Here is a 21,323-nt window from a genome sequence, read left to right on the forward strand (position 1 = left end):
CTGGTTGACATTATCTATGTATACTTAATTACTCCATGGTATTTGATCCACAAACAAAAAGGAAATTGTTTTCGTATTCACCACTGTCTGATATGTAAATATATGTTTGACAATATTAAACTTAGAACATTAAAGATCGATTCGACATTGCCTCATGTTATAGGGTAAATCCATTTGAATTCAGTGTTGGGTAAATCCATTTGAATTCAATCACTTTTTGACAGCAGCCTTTTTGATTTGGATAAAACCTTCCATACTATTTGCCCGTTGTAGAAGTGTTCAGAAAGTGACTTTTTGGACTTGAATGACAAAACATTTATGAGATAAAGGTGCTCAAAGTTGACCTATTTTGCATACCCCGCCATACCATGTCTTCATCACTAGAAAATATAAATGGTTGAGATTGATATAATTTAAAAGCTTACAAGCAGGGTTGTCAAAATATTTTTGAATATATTGAAAAAAAGTTTTTAAAACATTTTATATCCTTAAATGTCAATTATCAAAAAATGTGTGAACTCCAGTATTTTTTTTTTTTTTTGTAGTTTAGACCGAAATTTACATAATCAGAATTTGTTTTTGGTAGTGCCTGCCATTGGTTGAGACACAACTTGCTCTTTAATACTTTGAGCACCTTTATCTCCTGAATGTTTTGGCATTCAGGTCCAAAAAGTCACTTTGTGATCATTTCTTCCATGGGCAGACATTTATGGAAAGTTGTGTTTAAATCAAAAGGGATGCTGTCAAAAAAGTGATTGAATTCAAATGGATTTACCTTCTAACCGTTCAAATAGTCTGATATTTTGCAGAATAACACATTGAACTTAGACTGGTCTGCCTCTCTCTCCCGACTCTGCCTCTGCTGCTGTCTTCCCTGTCTCTTTCTCCATCTCCTTGTCTATCTCTGCTTCTGTTTATATTATAAAATGAGGGTAGGTAGGGTATTCATCTGGAGCTGGATATAATTGCTGCCTAGTTGGTTGTTCATCCTCTGAGAGCCTTGTTGACAATGGTAAGCTCTTGGCAAGGTCTCACAAGTCTCAAACTGTGGCTGTTGTCGCTGTAACTACTGGTAACCTTTTCAGGACAAATCCCTCTCCTTCCACAAAGAGAACCCTCTGCTGTTTGAATGGTGCTTAATCCCTACCCCTGTATGCACTACAGCCTGACATTGATTCTGGGTTTATTGTTGCCTTGGTGAAACATGACTTCTCGATTAGTCTATTTTTTTTTCAAGGTGCTTATTCAGTTGTTTGAGTGTTCTCAAGCAAATATACCCAAACATGTTTTGTAGCTCAGGGACCTTTCCACAGTATCTCTCTCGATTCAGGGCACTTCCATCTAGTAACGCGTCATGTCTGTCTTTGGATAGCCAAACATTATTAGACACATTTACAGAGGAGGAAGACGCATTTCGCTCTGTTCAGCTCGGCCCAGTTTCTGGTGTGAATTACATACATGTGATTATCTTTGAGCTAAAGCTGCCACATTGTTCGTTCGGTATCTCAGTCGGCCAAGCCACAAGGAGCGTCATCTATGATGCGCACCCACAGCGCGTCAGCCTCATGACCCTGTTAAACTAGGCCAGGCTTCAATGGACATTGACTTTATGGGGGAAAAAGGTCAACACACCGAACCCAATGACACAAAACTATTTCTTCCTGTTGCAGGGGAGACTAGAATCTAGAGCCCAGACCCTGATAGTGATGATTGCCGGCACACAATGGAAATAACGGAGGCCATTTATAAAGCACTTTACACTAAAGCCAATGTGTAGAACCAACCCGGATGATTCGCAGCAGACATGAAACACAGATATTGTGAAATTGAGTTGTTTCACCCAAATTCCTGTCTCATGCTGCAAAGTGCATGAAATCCATTGAATCGTGGATTTCTAGATTAGCTCATTCCAGTCTTAATGGCAACCACTCAACACCAGCAGTTACCATTTTACTCAAAGAGCAAGCAAAGTTCAATGATCACGTCTAATTCAATGATTGGTCTAAAGGTGTGGAAATAGCGGGAAGGAAGACTGGCAATAGGGATCATAATTATAAGCTACATTTGGGGCCCTCTGTTTACCCAGCATGAAGGCGCCCTCTAGTGGCTGGTGTGGTGTAAGAAGGCAAAAGAGCCACTATTGAAAGGTATTTAGTATCATACTCATTTTTGTATTACAAAATTGATCGTGGAAGTGTTCATAGTTGGGTGCTTATATATATATATAAGACATCCCTCTACGGAAAAATACAATCAGACATTGTGAATACAAATAATTTATTGAGTATCAAAACATTAATATATTTACAGCAGTGACAAAATAGCACTTTTAAAAGTCTCATCCCAAAAGTTACATTTTTGTAACATGGATGGAACCGGGCAGCTTGAGCTATGCCATTGCCTGCACAGCAGCGGCCCTGCGAGCTCTCATTAGCCGACAGTGAGTCCGACAGCGGATCTTTCGCCTTCCTTCCACCCGGGACTCAAACTTAAGCTTGTGGGATTCCACCTGACCCGTCAACGTGGGCTACCCAAAGCAGCGAAGCGCAGTTAAACCCAGTCAGACAACTTTTCTGTTGACTGCTTGGAGGTTGCCATTCATTCCTCTTGTGTAGCTATTTCGAGTGCGTATGTAGCGCACCGTATTTGGCGTGGGAAGGACTAATACAGTTTCTTTTAAATATGTAACAGTGTTTTTGGCGCTGGCCCTTGGACGCTCATTACGCGGCGTGCAGTCGGTTGACAGCACCAGCGCATCTCTGAACCCCCGTAGCCTGTTGCAGCTTCTTGGGAATGGTGATCTGCTCGGTGGCTGAAACTATTGCTACCTCCTCCGGTCTCCTTTCCTCCTCCAACTCCAGTGTCTTCTGCTCCCGGGCTATCAGCAGAGCCAGCTCGGCGTCCAGCGGCTCCCCAGAGGAGAAGGGCTGGCAGATTGTTTCCACCAGGCCCAGAACCGTTCCCAAGAAGGCAATCACGGAGCCCACCAAGTACACCTTCAACATGCGCCGGCTGGGCTTCTGCGCCAGCATTTCCTTAGCGAAGGGGATGATTTCGTACATGGTGTCCATTTCGGATGGTTTATGTTGTCTGATTTTGACTGGGGAGAGAAGAGAGTTTTAGTCACAGGTGTTACCTTTCACGCATGCAGTTGTAAATTGTCACAAATAAGCACTTTTAATGATCACAACATCAATGCGAGGACAATCACGTGCAATGGTGGGCTTACTTACTTTATTCAAGTAGGGTGCTCTTGTCTTTTTGCATTTATTAGCCCAGGGCGTCCTGTATAGCTTGAGCACTAATCAATGGCAGCTTCTCGTTTATAAAGACCTGTTTTTTTTTATCCACGCCCACTCGGTGACGCGTTATGACAATTCTTTGAGCTCAATCTTCTGCCCAAACAGGAGCATGGCTCCAGCTGAACGTGAGCTACGTGTTACAATAGTGATGCAAACTCCTCTCAAGCGCTCTCACCCACGCTGTAAAGTCCGGTTTATTTATGTGTGTAGCCTGCATGTGTCTCTGTGCCTTTTGTAGCAGCAGGTACCAAATTATTCGATGAATCACATAGAAATAAGTAAACTATTTTCATCTGTTATTATTAGGATACTGTTTAATTATCATCTTCAATACCTGGTCGTTTATCCGCTATAACATAAAGTACTAACCCTGCCTAATTTTTTTTAGAGCAGAATTAAACATTCAGCAAAATATTGTACACGCTAAAGTGCTTAATTGTTATGTATAAAATTGTTAAGCTTGACACGTGGGCCAGTTTCAATTAAGTCAAAGGCCATATAAACCCAGTCACTCTACTGGCACGTCCATCACGTCTGCATACACTGTGAACTCTGTTTGTACTGTTTGTACTGACTCACACACACACACACACACACGATTTGCTGAGCAAACTGTGACTAATTTGGGACAGCTGACCAATGTTATTATTGCATGAGTTTGACTGGACCAGTCATAGATAATCCCCTATGAATTTGAGCAATGAGTGAATTTTGGGAACCAGAAATGTGGAAAACGAGAGGACTCTTTGCCAGTGTTAAGCATGTGCATGTTTTTTTTTCTCGCTCCACCATGAGGGGTTTAATGAAGACCTTGTATTAGTGGCCACTTACACTTGTCATTTATTTCCAAAACGCTACATCTACCATTTTTTTTAATATATATTTGTGTTTTTTCACCAGAACTAATTGCTTATGGGTACCTTCAAGTGTGTGTAAAATATTACTGTTCTCAGATTTTTTTTATTAATAGATTTTATATGTGTATGAAAAATGCTATATGTCCATTGTTTAGCTGGAATAGAATGGTCATATCCTGTATATTTGACTGTGATATGTGGTTGTCTCACCTAGCTATATTAAGATGAATGTACTTACTCTTGCTCTGGATAAGAGCGTCTGCTAAATGACTAAAATGTCAATGTTTTATATACAGATCTCATATTACCTACCGTACATCATTTTGTAAAATATGTTTTATATATTAATGTCGCAAATGCATCATTTGTACATTTCTTTCATAAAACATTTCCGTTATTTGTTACCTAATTCTCTGAGAGTGAGGCGGATATATAGCATTTGGCAAAAAAAGACATGATTATTTGTCTGTCTGAAACGATCAAGTGATTTTAAGCAAATACATGTCTGTCATTGAACAACCCCATGCCATTATTAGATAGTGAAAAAACACACCAATCTCTTTCAGAATTTTTAAACAATACAATCTAATTTAACAACATTTATACATAGCAATTTGGAATGAAACTCTCCATTTGGCAATTCTGACCTGTTCTCCCATTACAAGGGGTTGGTGACTTCTGATGTGCTTTGGTATAGTATATAGTATATAGTCATTTGAGATGAGTAGTAGTTTTTGTTACGCACAGTAACACCCTACTGCTGTTTGTGTGTATATAATCAGAAGGACACACTGTCTCTCATTATTCAGACCTTTACAGCATATTGTCTCACCACAGATAGAGCAAGGCACATGGCACATTAAACAGAGACAAGTATATGCAAGTCTAATATACACCATTCTGCATTCACTGGACTAAGGCAGTGCTAGACTGAGACTACTACTATGTGCTTTAAAAGTTGCTATAGCTTTGGTTGTGATAAAACTGCACCTCTAGGCTATTGTAATCTTTCCAGGGTGAAATCTGCTTTGTAAACACAACATTTGACGTGTCATGACTACGTTGCCAATTTTATGTTGAGTCGTGGGGTGGGGGAAGGTGGGCTAGGACCGTCACGGTCTGTGGTCTTTAGTCATTAGAACCCCCCACCACTCTAAAAAAAAACATTATACCCTGTTGTTGCCACGGATACCTTACCTTAAGGATATGCGGAAGCTACGGGTGCGGCTGTGGCCGTCTGGCAGTTGTGTGTGTGTGTGTGCGTGCGTGAGACGGAGGTGAGCCACAGAACACACCCTGGTCTGGGGATGTTTGTCAGTGGCTATGGAGAAAAACAGTGTGTGTATCCAGCAGCCTTGAGTATAGGTTTTATTACACACAGGTGATGTTCAACATATACCGCCACACGCCAAAACCCACGGAATGCCAGGGTTACCACACAGTGGTGCCAATCCGTTTTACTGCCTGCAGGATATACATTTAGAGGTGTGTATGTGTGTGGAGACACTGATTCAGATGGGCATGTCAAAGATGAAAAATACGGATAATGGCTTTATTTACAATGGTTTTCAACAGACAGATGAGCAGAGTTTTTGTCGCACGTTGTATCTTAAACAATCGCTGCATACCTAGGCTAATCTCCTTGCTGAGACAAGCTGCTGACCCAACCACCGATCCCACAACCATATTTTACCACATCGCTACAGAGAACTGTTTATGTTCTTCAGTGTGGTTGATCGCGCCACTGTTTAGTTTTGGATGAGCCTCCCTTTTTTGAAGAATATGTTGTTGATAGATGTCCGACGTGAAGTTCTATCTCGTGTGTGTATGTTTTCCACTGGAGGCTGCTGAGGGGAGGGCGGCTCATAATAATGGCCAGAACAGAGCGAATGGAATGGCATCAAAACACACGGAAACCATGTGTTTGATGTATTTGATACCATTCCACTTATTCCACTCCAGCAATTAGCACATACAGGTCCTCCCCAATTAAGGTGTGATGTATTCATCCCGGCAGGTTGCGGAGGGGAGGCGTGTGTCTGCCAGCTACCTTTCTGACACACTGTATCGTGAGGCCCAGGTGAGACAGTGTTTGTAAGGATTCTGAGCAGCACTCACACACCCGTGTCTACGTACATACACCTACAACTGGTGAGTCCTCACCTCCATGGATTAACAATTCACTTTCACTGGTTATTTGACTTTTTATTTTCAATGTCATTCAAAATGTTTTGTGTTCATGTAGCCATTTACTGTATTGGTAATTTCTCCCAGTTATTCAGTCAACCAATTATCTAGTCTTTGTCGTGAATGTCTGACCTTTGACATTTTTTTGCTGTATTGTTGGCTGTATTGTTTATTGACCTTTTTGTCTTTAGAATAATTTTTCATAGTAGGAACCAAAGATGTGGATTTTATTCCACTTAGCAGGTATGTGCCCACGATATTTGTGTTAGCACTTCATTGATTTCTAATTGAAAATGATCATTGAGTTGTTACAGTTATATCAAATATTTTTTCATTTAGTCTTAACATTCAGATTGTGGCGATAGTTTCGTGTAGGATGTGAGGAAATGTGTAATTGGGTTGACACTTCTATCTGTGATGATAATGATGAATTGATCTCCTCCCCCAGCCCTGACAGCAGTGGCTGTGACCCAGAGGGACTGTTCTCGGGGGGCCTGTTACCCCCCTATGGGAGACCTGCTCCTCGGTAGGGAACATCAGCTTCATGCCTCCTCCACCTGCGGCCTTACCGGTTCTGAGGTGTTTTGCACCTACTTTGGACAGGTAAGACCCTTCTCTTATTGCTATGAAAGACACCGGAGGCACTGTAAGGGAAGGGAGAAAAGTGGGGCAATAGCTGTTAATTGTTATGAGTTGTTCACCAGGGTTTTAATGTGTAACATTTCAGGTTTGTAGGGCAGCTATAACTTTATGGAGTCAAACATGAGAGACAGACAAGACAAGACAAGACAAGACAGAAAGACAGAAAGACAGACAGACAGACAGACAGACAGACAGACAGACAGACAGACAGACAGACAGACAGACAGACAGACAGACAGACAGACAGACTTGCATGTATAAAGACAGAAGACCGAGAGACAGACAAAACATACAGGCAGACACAAATGCAAGCACACACAAGCACACAATGTCCAGATTGGAGGTGCATGACTGTTGCTCTCCTTGTGCTGACCATGCACAGTAGGAGACCAGGGCAGAGGGTGCACGGATGGAATGGGGAGAGGGAGAGGGTGGATGGATAGAGAGCCAGGGGAGAACTGATTGGTGTAATTTGTGAAATTGTCTGGATCTGGTGCCAGAGACACACAGATGCCAGATGTTGCAACTACATTTGACCGCAGTCTTGGTTGCTAAGTTCCTGAAGAGAAAAACATTGGATGGGGATTTATTTGTTTGATTTGAAAACAAAGAAAATCAAATGTAATGTGTTGACAGGGAGCACATTTCTTTTCTCAGAATACTTTAGTTATTGAATTACTGTAGGTGTATTTTTGCAGGTTTATTTGTGGGACAAGTTTGAAACATCCTTTTGTTCATGACAAACTAGGAGGTAAAAGCAGGTAAAAGGACAAGAGTTTGTGTTGCTGCCTGTTTGATTTACAGTCGAGCCTTTCATCTGAGCCACACCCTCTGGTGTTGCTGGGCAGGGCAGGTATCAGTCACTCTGCTCTTAAAACTCACAATTACAAGTATGTATCTGCAGGCACACACAGGCACACACAGACACACACACACACACACACACCAGACTGTAGATCTTTTTTTGCTGTCTGCTGGTTGTGGGTTCTGCCTTGAGTTTTTGAAACTTCACCACTTTTGTGTTTTGATATTTACTCAAAGTGATTGTGCTTCACTGGATGATTGTGCTGATCACACTAACATGAAAGATGTTTTAATGTTGGGCGTGTGGAGAGAGGTGCCCCAGGCCATAGAACCTTGTCTAGACTGTGGATCTACTGTAACTGTATGACTGTGTGTGTTGAATCATGTCCGAAGGGTGTGGTTGTGCATCGACTATCTCTCTGACACGCTCTGTATAACTCAGTACAGGGGAGATAGCGTAGGCCAGGGATGGACAACTCTGATGGAGTGGGGGCCACAAAACATCTGAACTCATCATGAGGGGCCGCAGTTGCTCTCAGGTTTTTTTTTGGGGGGGCAGGGAATTTATCTGAAGGTCTTCAAAAGGGGGGCGGCCCTGGTGATGTGATCTGTGGAATGTCCTGACTGAAGATGAGCTAAGTCGCAGACAGAGGGGGAGTTGGGCAGTACAGTTTGCCAGGGCTTTATCACTCGGTGTCAAGGGAGTGGCACTTATGCCAGTGACCCTTTAATGGCTGGGCTGGGTGTCCGTCGTGCCCCCACAGAGGGTACTGGAGGACAGAGAGAGAGGGGAACAGAAGAGAGGGAGGGAGAGGGATAGAAGAGAGGGAGAAAGTATCAGACCTCAGGAAAACCCAGATGCAGACAGTTCGAAGTAACAAAAGTTTATTACAAAAACAGGGGGCAGGCAAACGACAGTTAAAGGGCAGGCAGAGGTCAGTAATCCAGAGCAGAGTCCAAATGGTATAGAATGGCTCAGGGTCAGGGCAGGCAGAATGGTCAAAACCAGGAAAACTAGAAAACAGGGACAAGAGAGAAAAACAGGAGTACGGGAAAAACGATGGTAGGCTTTACAAGACGAGTTCGCTGGACTCTACCCGGAGGGGCAGATCCCGAGTAGACAGCCATACCCTCTGCCCAAGACGATAGCGGGGAGCCGGGTCCGGTGGCAGCCCGTCTGTCGATAATTCCTGGAGGTGTTCTTGAGAAGAGCAGGCCAAGTTCTCTTCCAGGTACACCGACAGCGGTGGACGAACATCTGGGCAGAGGATATGTTAACCTCTTCCTCTTGCTCCGGGAAGAGCGGGGGCTGATAACCCATGGAGCACTCGAAGGGCGAGAGCCCAGTGGCTGAGCAGGGAAAGGTGTTCCAGGCATACTCCACCCACACGAGTTGCTGGCTCCAGGTGGTGAGGTTGGCCGAGACGAGGCACCGAAGAGTCTATTCCAGGTCCTGATTGGCACGCTCCGACTGCCCGATGGATTGCGGATGAAACCTGGAGGACAGGCTGGCCGATGACCCAATGAGTGTGCAAAACGCCTTCGAGAACTGAGGACCACGGTCGGAAACCATATCTAGCGGAAGTCCATGGATCCGGAAGATGTGCTGTACCATGAGCTGGGCTGTCTCCTTGGCCGAAGGTAGCTTGGGGAGGGGAATGAAATCAGCGGCTTTGGAAAACCTGTCCACCACTGTGAGGATAGTGGTGTTGCCATCAGACGGAGGGAGACCAGTGATGAAGTCCAGGGAAATATTTGACCAGGAAAAGTGAGGGACAGGAAGAGGTTGAAGGAGGGCAGCTGGAGCTTGCCAAGGAGTCTTGCTCTGAGCACAGACAGTGCAGACAGCGACGAACATGGAGGCGTCTGAAACCATGGTGGGCTACCAAAAGCTTTGTTGCACAAAGGCCAGGGTACGACGGGAGCCAGGGTGGCAGGCAAGGCTGGAGGAATGAGCCCATTCCAGGACTGGGGAGCGGACAGCGTCGTGTACAAACATCCGGTTAGCCGGGCCCCCCCTGGTTCTCTATACCCCAGACGAGAGTAGTCGCCAGGTACGAGGTAGGAAGAATGGTCTCGGGGTCTGAGGGTGTAGAAGCGGGGCAATTGCGGCATGAAAGTGCGTCCGACTTAACATTCTTAGATCCCAGGCGGTAGGAGATGGTGAAGTTGAACCGGGTGACGAACAGAGCCCATCGACCTTGCCTGGAGTTGAGACACTTGGCAGTACGGAGATATTCCAGGGTCTTGTGATCCATCCATACTATGAATGGAAGCTCCCCCCCCCCCTCTTACCACTCCTCCAAGGCCATCTTCACTGCATGTAGTTCTCGATTCCCCACATCATAATTCCTCTCCGTGGCGTTAAGGCGATGGGAGAAGGCGGCGCAGGGATGCAGCTTAAGGTACAGAGCAGAACGCTGGGAAAGGACCGCCCCCACTCCAACATCTGAAGCATCTACCTGCACCACGAACTGACGGGACGGGTCCAGATGGATCAATATGGGAGCGGTGGTGAAGCTTCCAGGAATGGCCAGTCAGCCGCTGGGGACCACGTCAATGGGACCTTGGTAGAAGTGAGTGCTGACAGGGAGGAAGTCAGGGTGCTGTAACTCCGGATAAATCGGCAATAGAAATAGGAAAATCCTAAGAAACGTTGCAGCTGCACTCGGGATGTGGGTTGGAGCCAATCCACCACTGCTCTCACCTTTTCCGGATCTGCACATTCCCAGCAGTGATGATGTATCCAAGGAAGGAGATGTTGGAGTGATGGAATTCGCATTTTTTGGCTTTGACAAACAGCTGGTTCTCCAGGAGGCAGAAGGACGGATACCCCCTGCAGCCAGGGAGTCCTCAATGTACGTCTTCATAGCCTCGGTCTCCGGACCCGACAGTGAATACAGCCGTCCCCGGGGTGGTGTAGTGCCCGGGAGAATATTGATCCTGCAGTCATAGGGTCGATTCGGAGGAAGCAAAGTGGCCCAGGTCATGCTGAAAACCTCCCAGAGATCCTGGTACTCCGCGGGAACGGCAGAGAGGTTTGAGGCTTCTTCTGAGCCCACAGGAAGATGCCCTGGGGCAGGCTGCACAGACTTCAAGCAATGGGCGTGGCATAACTGGTTCCAGCCCACAATAATACCAGCAGTCCAGTTGATAAGGGGATTGTGGCGCTGGAGTCAAGAAAACCCCAATACCACGGGAACCTGAGGAGACTTGATGAGCATAAACTGTATAGACTCACTGTGGTTCCGGACAGTAGTATTGTGGGTAACCCTGCCTATAGAGCGCCCATCTAGTGCTCTAACGCTCAGAGGAGTGGAGAGGGGCTGAGTGGGGATGCCCAGCTCAGACACCAGGGTGGCGTCCATGAAACTCTAGTCGGCCCCAGAGTCAATGAGAACCCAGAGAGATATAGACTGGTCGCCCCACAGCAGGATGGTATGGAGACAGGTGCGAGTAAGGGCAGAAGAAGAAGAAGAAAAACTATCTGTATGGCCCACCAGTCTACTCATACATACTGATGAGCCTGGTCTCTTTAAAAGACCGGATGACACATAATGACTGGCAGTTCCGCAATACAGGCAACTCTGGGTGTTAAGTCTGCGTTAGCATTCGGCTGGAGACAGCCTAGCCCTGCCGAGTTGCATCGGCTCCGAAAAATGCGAGTCGGCAAACCTCGGAAACTCTCGGGGGAACTCGGGTAAGCTCGGACATTATCGTTATGAGTGGAAGGACGAGGGCTACAGTTCTAAGAAACAAAAGTTTATTACAAAAACAGGGGGCAGGCAAGCAACAGGTCAGGGGCAGGCAGAGGTCAGTAACCCAGAACAGATTCCGAAAGGTACAGAACGGCAGGTAGGCTCAGGGTCAGGGCAGGCAGAGGTCAGTAATCCAGGGCAGTGTCACAAGGTACAGAACGGCAGGCAGGCTCAGGGTCAGAGCGGGCAGTGTGGTCAAAACCGGGAAAACTATGAAACAGGGACTAGAGAGAAAAACAAGAGTACTGGAAAAACTCTGGCAGGCTTGACGAGACAAGACAGACTGGCAACAGACAAACAGAAAACACAGGTATAAATGCACAGGGAAAATGGGCGACACCTGGAGGGGGGTGGAGACAAGCACAAGACCGGTGAAACAGATCAGGGTGTGACAGAAAGAGGTATAGAAGAGAGGGATAGAGAGAGGGGGTAGAAACAAGGATACAGTAGGTGATAGAGAGAGTGGATAGGAGGCTTGGCCTTCCTGTCCACTGCTGACAGATCTATTCTGGAGTGTCTTTCTGGATTTGGTTTGGCACAGTGAGACTGCGAGACTCCTCTCTCTTGCCCAACACTCTCCTCTACCCTTGACACGCCCTTGGCACTGGCAGTTGCCAGAGAGTTGCCGATAGCAACAAGCCAACATGGTTCAAAGTGATTTTCCTTCAGGGTTTGGTATGAACTAATCAGAGATGAGAAAGGCAAAGCTGGTCCCATTTTCCTCAGGGAGGGGATCTTAGCCAATAGCTGGCTTCGAGACTAGGTCGAGCCTACTAACCATATCAGGTTCCAATCTGTGACCTAATTTCAGACTATGATTTTTACTCATATATTTTAACTCATATATTTACTCATATATTTTCTGTTAATTTTTTAAAATTTATTTATAGAATTATCCATTGTTCCCTGTGTAGTACCTTTCCACAGTTCTCATTTTTGAGAGATATACAGCACAGGAGGTTAGTGGCACCTTAATTGTGGAGAACTGGCTCTTGTTAATGACTGAAGCAGAATAGGTGGAATTGCATCAAATGCATCAAACACATGGCCTCCAGGTTTTTGATACCATTCGCTCCGTTCCGGACATTATTATGAGCCGTTCTCCCCTCAGCAGCCTCCTACAGTGAGTGTAATGCAGACATTTAAAATGGGGAATCAAATATTGCCACCAGTCCACCCACCATGGAAATCTGATTCAATTGTGATGGCTTTATATTTTTTTTTCAAAGGTACCACAATAAGGGGCTAATTATTAACCTTTGTTTATTTAACTAGGCAAGTCAGTTAAGAACAAATTCTTATTTTCAATGACAGCCTAGGAACAGTGGGCTAACTGCCTGTTCAGGGGCAGAACGACAGATTTGTACCTTGTCAGCTTGGGGATTTGAACTTGCAACGTTTCGGTTACTAGTCCAACGCTCTAACCACTAGGCTACCCTGCCGCCCAGAAGGGGGGGCAAAATGAGTGGCCCAGGCCAGAACTCTCTCCCCGTGGTACCATGGTCCATGCCTCTGTGGCGTTAGTGTCTGTCCTCTGGTCCAAAAAGCCAGCCAGCTGGCCATACAAACACACTTTGATACAGGCTGCTACATTGGCAGACTAATCTATTCTGGTCAGATTCCAGTGGTCTGGCAGAGTTTCTCCATATTATCCTTAGCAGAATGCAGCCTAAGGGGCACTGATTGTCTGGACACTGACCAGGTCCAGGAAGTCTTGTGTCTGAAGCAGACGATACCAAACTGTATTTAAAAAAGGCTGTGTTTACACAGGTAACCCAATTGTTTGTTTTTCTAACTAATTCGTTTTTTGAGCAATCAGATCAGGTCTTTTGCCAATAATTGGGCAAAATATCAGAAATTGGCTGCCTTTGTAAGCTATAACGCTAGAAGCCTAAGCTAGAAGGATGCATGCATTTATCTTAATTCTCCAATATGTGGGATTCTTATTTTTTATTTTTTTACAATAATTATAATTTGTGTTCCATCTGATGCTGCTGGTTGTGTTCTGACGAATTGGGAAGTTGTTTCTGTAATTAATGAATAGCCAGAATGCTGTTCACTAGCAACGATACATTCACTCAAAGTCTTAGAAAGCCACTCAAACAAGGAACAGTGCTGTCCTTTCAGCATCTCTGTCTTGTGGTCAATCTCTAAGTACTGACCACTGGTCCAGAAATAGACACACTGACAGACCAGGGTCAGGGCTGATGCCAGAGCATATGGGTTGTTCCACAAAATGAGGCCCTTTGATATTTGAATTAGAAATGATGTACCGATATTTGAAAAGCCTATCATATTCAATGAAGTGCTCTTTAATATAGACCACATAGAGAATTCAATCATTCAGATTTGTGATATGAATAAAGACTGGCTCAAGTGACAGAATTCTGCGTTTTGACATGTCCCTCTGCGCACCCTCTGTGACTGACAGGAAGATTTGAACCCACTTAACCCCAACATTTCTCCACGTTTTCACCATGACTATAAAGCCCTGGTTATTTTCTTGCTTTGACTAAGTATTTTCTGAATATTGTTATTTATTTAACATGATTAGTGATTCATTTGAAAGTTTAAAAAAAACCTGTCCCTAATTTTAAGGTCAACCCTGTTATGTGAACTGAACTCTAGTTTTTATATGGTGAAACTATCAATGTTTCAAAAGAAGCGTTGAACATCTAACAGTAAAATCATAGTGTAAAAGCTGGTGAGCTGGTTCTAATCATTTTGGCCATTTTCTGTTTTTTTGTGGTGGGAAACGGAGTGGGAAACGGAGTGGGTTGAACATAACACGTTAACCCTGTGACCCATAGACAGACAGGCTAGAAATGTTTGAAGCTTGCATGCAATATCCCCTCCCTGTTGCACACAACAAACCTACATTTCCCCTGTGATACAGCCTGGAATCAAACCAGGGACTGTAGTGATGCAGTGCCTTAGACCACTGCGCCACTCGGAAGCCCTCTGCTCCAAGTCCTTTACATTCGCTTCATTCATTAAAATTCCAATTCAACCAACACCCATCCTTTTTATGTGACCTGGACCTACCATTTGGTTTGGAAGTATTTAAACCAAATCATATGATTTAAATGAAAAGTATTATAATAAACATGAAAAGGTGAATGTTAGAAGCGCTCATAATTTCACATAGGCTCCATGTCATATTGAACCGCATATAAAAACACTCTAAATAGGTCAGAAGGAACTGAAATGAATTATTTATGTTATATTATTTCAATTATTTCAAGGCTGTAGCTACAAAGAAATACATTGTGAAGCACTTGTGAGTGCGACATGCTAGGCTGGTAGGGAGTCAGGGACATTAAGTGTTTAAACAGCGTTTCATTGTATTAAATTAACCCTGTGGAAATCTAATTAACATAACACAAAAGTCCCCATCAAAATCCACCGCATCCGCCAATATTACCCTTCCCTCTTCCACATCTGTGGTGAAAGGTGACAGAGTGGTGTTTGTCAGACCATTTCATTTGTATTTATATTTAACCTTTATTTAAGTAGGCAAGTCAGTTAAGAACAAATTCCTATTTACAATGACGGCCTACCCCGGCCAAACCCAGACGACACTGGGCCAATTGTGAGCCGCCCAATGGGACACCCAATCACGGCGGATGTGATTGGGAGTCCCATAGGATACAATATAGATGAGTATTTGAATTACTTATTGTATGCAGCCATTTTTGCTCATCTTTATCAAGGGTGTTCTGAATTCTGAACTTTTCAATTCTGTCAGGACATGCATCTCCCCATACAGTACAGGAGAATATATTTCCCTCTTTACCACGCCATTGGTTAGGGAACAATTCACAGGGACTTTACCAGAAGACAATAATATTATCACATCATTGCCATCCAATCGACATTACAGTCTAAAGTTGTTATACAACATGGACTATACTTCACACATTAGTGGACATATTTCTGTCTATAACAGTGTATTAATAATGTGTTTGTACACTGAAACTGCAGTAAGTGTGTGTGTGCGCGCAGACGTGTGTGGGCGCATGTGTGCAGACAGATTTTCGTTTGTTTGACGAAATCAGCAGTTTGCCTGTTGACTTTTGAAATCGTGGTTCGGAGGGATTGGGGGGGGGGGTCAGCAGAAGGAGAGAGAAAGAGAGTGAGTAAGCGAGAGCGAGAGCGAGAGCGAGAGAGAGAGAGAGAGAGAGAGAGAGAATGTTCCGACAAAGACAATGTTCTGATACAGTGCCTTGCGAAAGTATTCGGCCCCCTTGAACTTTGCGACCTTTTGCCACATTTCAGGCTTCAAACATAAAGATATAAAACTGTAAATTGGGCGTGCAAAATTATTCAGCCCCTTTACTTTCAGTGCAGCAAACTCTCTCCAGAAGTTCAGTGAGGATCTCTGAATGATCCAAGGTTGACCTAAATGACTAATGATGATAAATACAATCCATCTGTGTGTAATCAAGTCTCCGTATAAATGCACCTGCACTGTGATAGTCTCAGAGGTCCGTCAAAAGCGCAGAGAGCATCATGAAGAACAAGGAACACACCAGGCAGGTCCGAGATACTGTTGTGAAGAAGTTTAAAGCCGGATTTGGATACAAAAAGATTTCCCAAGCTTTAAACATCCCAAGGAGCACTGTGCAAGCGATAATATTGAAATGGAAGGAGTATCAGACCACTGCAAATCTACCAAGACCTGGCCGTCCCTCTAAACTTTCAGCTCATACAAGGAGAAGACTGATCAGAGATGCAGCCAAGAGGCCCATGATCACTCTGGATGAACTACAGAGATCTACAGCTAAGGTGGGAGACTCTGTCCATAGGACAACAATCAGTCGTATATTGCACAAATCTGGCCTTTATGGAAGAGTGGCAAGAAGAAAGACATTTCTTAAAGATATCCATAAAAAAGTGTTGTTTAAAGTTTGCCACAAGCCACCTGGGAGACACACCAAACATGTGGAAGAAGGTGCTCTGGTCAGATGAAACCAAAATTGAACTTTTTGGCAACAATGCAAAACGTTATGTTTGGCGTAAAAGCAACACAGCTCATCATCCTGAACACACCATACCCACTGTCAAACATGGTGGTGGCAGCATCATGGTTTGGGCCTGCTTTTCTTCAGCAGGGACAGGGAAGATGGTTAAAATTGATGGGAAGATGGATGGAGCCAAATACAGGACCATTCTGGAAGAAAACCTGATGGAGTCTGCAAAAGACCTGAGACTGGGACGGAGATTTGTCTTCCAACAAGACAATGATCCAAAACATAAAGGAAATCTACAATGGAATGGTTCAAAAATAAACATATCCAGGTGTTAGAATGGCCAAGTCAAAGTCCAGACCTGAATCCAATCGAGAATCTGTGGAAAGAACTGAACACTGCTGTTCACAAATGCTCTCCATCCAACCTCACTGAGCTCGTGCTGTTTTGCAAGGAGGAATGGGAAAACATTTCAGTCTCTCGATGTGCAAAACTGATAGAGACATACCCCAAGCGACTTACAGCTGTAATCGCATCAAAAGGTGGCGCTACAAAGTATTAACTTAAGGGGGCTGAATAATGTTGCACGCCCAATTTTTCAGTTTTTGATTTGTTAAAAAAGTTTCAAGTATCCAATAAATGTCGTTCCACTTCATGATTGTGTCCCACTTGTTGTTGATTCTTCACAAAAAAATACAGTTTTATATCTTTATGTTTGAAGCCTGAAATGTGGCAAAAGGTCGCAAAGTTCAAGGGGGCCGAATACTTTCGCAAGGCACTGTACGTTAAGGAGTCTTAAAATTCACAATCAAATAGCTAAGTAGTCCTTGGTATGACCATCTTAAAACAATGCCATATGTTAACTTAGATAACATTTCGTTGTATTAAATCATTTTAGTCTATAAATTGCGCGTATGGGCTGTGACTTATAATTAAATACAAATAAAATGAAAGAATGCCATATTAGCTTCAGTCTACAGTGCCTTTGAATACATTTTTAGAAACTCCAGTTTGGCCAGTCTGTGGCTACAGGCTCATGCGATGGTGCCTGGAGAGGGAAAACGAGAGGAGTAAAAAGAGAACGAGCAAGCTGGATAGATTGACAGTGGCCATAGCTGGTGTTGAAATGTCCAGTGTAACCTTTCACCCGGTGGGGTACAAAGCCATGGCCTCTGTGACAGACTAGAGAGGCCAGCCAGCCTGACTCAGGCCAAGTAACTGCTCCAGCCCCAGTCCCAACCCGCTCCGACCAGGGCAAGCTGAGGTGGAGGTGGAGGTGTAGGGTAGTGGAGACGAAGGGGCTGGAGGGGAGGGTCATTGGAGGTATTGGTAGTGATTACTACAGAGAGTACTACAATACTTACTATAGCATTCTATAGTAAACAGAAGTATACTGTAGAATACTATAGTTCACACTGTAGTATCCCTGGGTCGTGTGTAGTACTTATTATAAAACATTGTAATATACTGTAAAATACTATAGTAAATACGAAAGTATTATAAAAAATAGAAATAATCCACAAATACACTACAGTTTGCAAAAACACAACCCTTTTTTTTTTTACTATAGTAAATTCTACAGTATCTTATTTTCAAATACCCTGCCCATTACCCTCTCCAATATCTCAATATAGGACAGACGTTAGTGGGAACCCTACAGGTTATAGAAACGAAGCGAAGCGCTGAATTAGCGGTTCAGACCCCAGTCCTACATACCTACAGGTTATGGAACATTTGCTCTTTTAGTATTTTTCCAGTAGGATTCCTGAAGGAGAAAGCCTCCACTTCCATGTCAAAGATAATAAAACAAAAACACTACAGTAAAAATTACAATATACTACAGTCTGTAAAAACACTACAGTAAATATTACAGTATACTACAGTCTGCAAAAACACTACATGATTTACTGTAGTATATACTAGTTTTCTTTTACTACAATATTTATACCATAGTTAACTGTAAATACTACAGTATACTACAGTAAATACTACACTATTCACTGTAGTGTTTTTGCAGACTTTAGTCCTGTGTGTGGACCAAGTGATCTTGGGTCACATAATGCATGTAGAAAAACCACTTCACTAGTGTTATGCAAGAGCCTTCCCATCAGCGTTGTATTGATTTGAGATATCATGGCTTTACCTCAGTGTTATCTGTGGGGTCTGTGGGAAGATCCACATGAACATTTACTTGCACATTGGTCGTTGTGAGTGGTTCCATTGTGTTGGAGGAGGAACTGATACCTTGTTCTGTCTTGTTGCTGTGTGATTGCTCTCGCGTTCCCTCAGTCCACATGTGTCTGATAAATTAGGATTTCTTGTCAAAGTGAAGGCATATAAACCTCCCACGAATAGTGTGCTGTTTGAATGTGTGCTGACCAATAACTCACATTCTCTACAAAGAGGTCAGGGGACACACACGTACGCATGCATGCATGCCCAAACACAAACACACACTGTGTGTGTACTGTTACAGTTCTGGGTTATATTGCATAAGACAAAGGGCAGAGCACAGCTTGAGCACAACCATTAACGTTAATGATAAACCAATCTAATCTGGTTTAGATGTATTTAAATATCTTTAGATTTATTTTTATTTTTTTTATCCCCCTTACATTCTAAAAATCAAACATACTTTGTTTGCATGACCTTATATACAGTCAATTATGCTAAGTAGTATCTTTCTCTATCTCAGTGGAGGATGAAGTGCTGTACCTGTGACTCCAGGAACCCATCCAGTCAGTTGGCTCACACAATCCAGAACGTTCTATCCACCGCTGGACCCAACAGGTGGTGGCAGGCCAGGAAAGGTGAGGGGATTACAGAGCTACAGGACACATGTTGTGAGTGACCCATCCTAAAACTTTCTTATCGTGACCCACCAAAATAAAGACAACCTATGTTTCTTTAGACGTGAGTCCGGTCACCCTACAGTTGGACCTACAGAACCTGTTTCAGCTGGACACCATCATTCTGACCTTCAAGGTAAGACCCAGCTGCCAGAGCAGCATGGTCAGGGCTTTTCCAATGTGCAAGGGCAGAATTGTATTTTTTTTTCAAATGCTGTACAATCTTATGGACTGATTTTACGGTTGCCTCTATACACAGGGTCCCCGTCCTAGTGCGCTGGTGGTGGAGAGGACGTTGGATAATGGTCAAACCTGGCAACCGTCACTCTACATGGCCTCAGACTGTCGCTCGGCCTTCCCTGGCATTGCCATGACTATGCCACGCTCTCTGGACCAGACCTACTGCTACACCCTACCCCCCGTCCCTGCTAACTCTTACCAGGACCAGACCGTAAGGGTGTAGTCTCCCTAGGCAGACAGTTAGCTCCCACAATGTAGGGTCGGGTTTATGAGATAACGGGGTAACAATGTTGGAAACTGGAGGAAATTCCCATGATAATTTGTATTATCCAGAGATGAAATGTTCTGCTGTTCCTCTTTTTGATTTTCCTCATTGCATTACACAGATTCAGTTCAGCCCCTTGGGCCAGTTCTCTAGCATCAGCGTCCCCAATGGGCAGAAGATTCAAGGTAAGATAAACATGATCAACCATATTCCCTTACCCATCCATGACACTCACCCACTGTTACTATGGACAACACCCACTGTTACTATGGACAATGTAATGTCCTTATGCATTATATTTTAGCCATTTAGCAAGTGCTCTCCTCCAGAGCCACTTACATCTTTCATGATTGAACATCCCTGATTCAATGAGATGCTTTGCCCAGTGATTGACAGCTCTCTCTCGGTCCCCAGAGGTGTCAGGATTGACAGGCCTGCGGGTGAAGTTGACTGAGCTGGGTGCTGTGCCCCGCTTGCCCGGCCGCACCCCCTCTCTGTTTTATGCCCTCGGAGAGATGACAGTGATGGGCACCTGCCTCTGCCACGGCCATGCCAACCGCTGTCTGCAGGATACTACTGCCTACCAGATGCCTAGCACACAGGTATGATACTACTGCCAACCAGATGCCTAGCACACAGGTATGATACCACTGCCAACCAGATGCCTAGCACACAGGTATGATACCACTGCCAACCAGATGCCTAGCACACAGGTATGATACCACTGCCAACCAGATGCCTAGCACACAGGTATGGTACCACTGCCAACCAGATGCCTAGCACACAGGTATGATACTACTGCCAACAAGATGCCTAGCACACAGGTATGATACCACTGCCAACCAGATGCCTAGCACACAGGTATACTGCCAATCAGATGCCTAGCACACAGGTATGATACCACTGCCAACCAGTTGCCTAGCACACAGGTATGGTACCACTGCCAACCAGATGCCTAGCACACAGGTATGATACCACTGCCGACCAGATGCCTAGCACACAGGTATGATACTACTGCCAACAAGATGCCTAGCACACAGGTATGATACCACTGCCAACCAGATGCCTAGCACACAGGTATGATACTACTGCCAACCAGATGCCTAGCACACAGGTATGATACTACTGCCAACCAGATGCCTAGCACACAGGTATGATACCACTGCCAACCAGATGCCTAGCACACAGGTATGATACCACTGCCAACCAGATGCCTAGCACACAGGTATGATACTACTGCCAACCAGATGCCTAGCACACAGGTATGATACCACTGCCAACCAGATGCCTAGCACACAGGTATGGTACCACTGCCAACCAGATGCCTAGCACACAGGTATGATACTACTGCCAACCAGATGCCTAGCACACAGGTATGATACTACTGCCAACCAGATGCCTAGCACACAGGTATGATACTACTGCCAACCAGATGCCTAGCACACAGGT

At 44.4% G+C, this 21,323-nt stretch overlaps 2 protein-coding genes across 4 annotated transcripts in view; one reads left to right on the forward strand and one right to left on the reverse strand.

The window, feature by feature from the left end:
• Positions 1-2,256: 2,256 nt before the first annotated feature.
• On the reverse strand, positions 2,257-3,473 carry LOC110494987 (G0/G1 switch protein 2). Its single transcript, XM_021570342.2, has 2 exons — positions 3,234-3,473; positions 2,257-3,100 (listed from the first exon to the last, which is right to left on the reverse strand). Exon 2 carries the CDS (start codon positions 3,069-3,071, stop codon positions 2,721-2,723), a length of 351 nt encoding a protein of 116 aa, XP_021426017.1. The 5' UTR covers positions 3,072-3,100; positions 3,234-3,473; the 3' UTR covers positions 2,257-2,720.
• Positions 3,474-6,030: 2,557 nt separating this feature from the next.
• Positions 6,031-21,323, forward strand: part of LOC110494989 (laminin subunit beta-3) — a 32,748-nt gene continuing 17,455 nt past the window's right edge. Inside the window, exons 1-8 of one of the 3 annotated variants that reach the window (XM_036948179.1) lie at positions 6,031-6,310; positions 6,538-6,589; positions 6,795-6,949; positions 19,216-19,330; positions 19,432-19,505; positions 19,629-19,820; positions 19,996-20,059; positions 20,289-20,476. In XM_036948179.1, coding sequence (XP_036804074.1) covers positions 6,565-6,589; positions 6,795-6,949; positions 19,216-19,330; positions 19,432-19,505; positions 19,629-19,820; positions 19,996-20,059; positions 20,289-20,476 — 813 coding nt within the window. In that variant the 5' untranslated portion in view covers positions 6,031-6,310; positions 6,538-6,564. Of the gene's footprint in view, positions 6,590-6,794; positions 6,950-12,998; positions 13,321-19,215; positions 19,331-19,431; positions 19,506-19,628; positions 19,821-19,995; positions 20,060-20,288; positions 20,477-21,323 lie in introns of those variants that run through there. The other 2 variants (XM_036948180.1, XM_036948181.1) reach the window with 2 other exon arrangements.

Source organism: Oncorhynchus mykiss, chromosome 17 (assembly GCF_013265735.2).
Source record: "Oncorhynchus mykiss isolate Arlee chromosome 17, USDA_OmykA_1.1, whole genome shotgun sequence".
Taxonomy (NCBI): domain Eukaryota; kingdom Metazoa; phylum Chordata; class Actinopteri; order Salmoniformes; family Salmonidae; genus Oncorhynchus; species Oncorhynchus mykiss.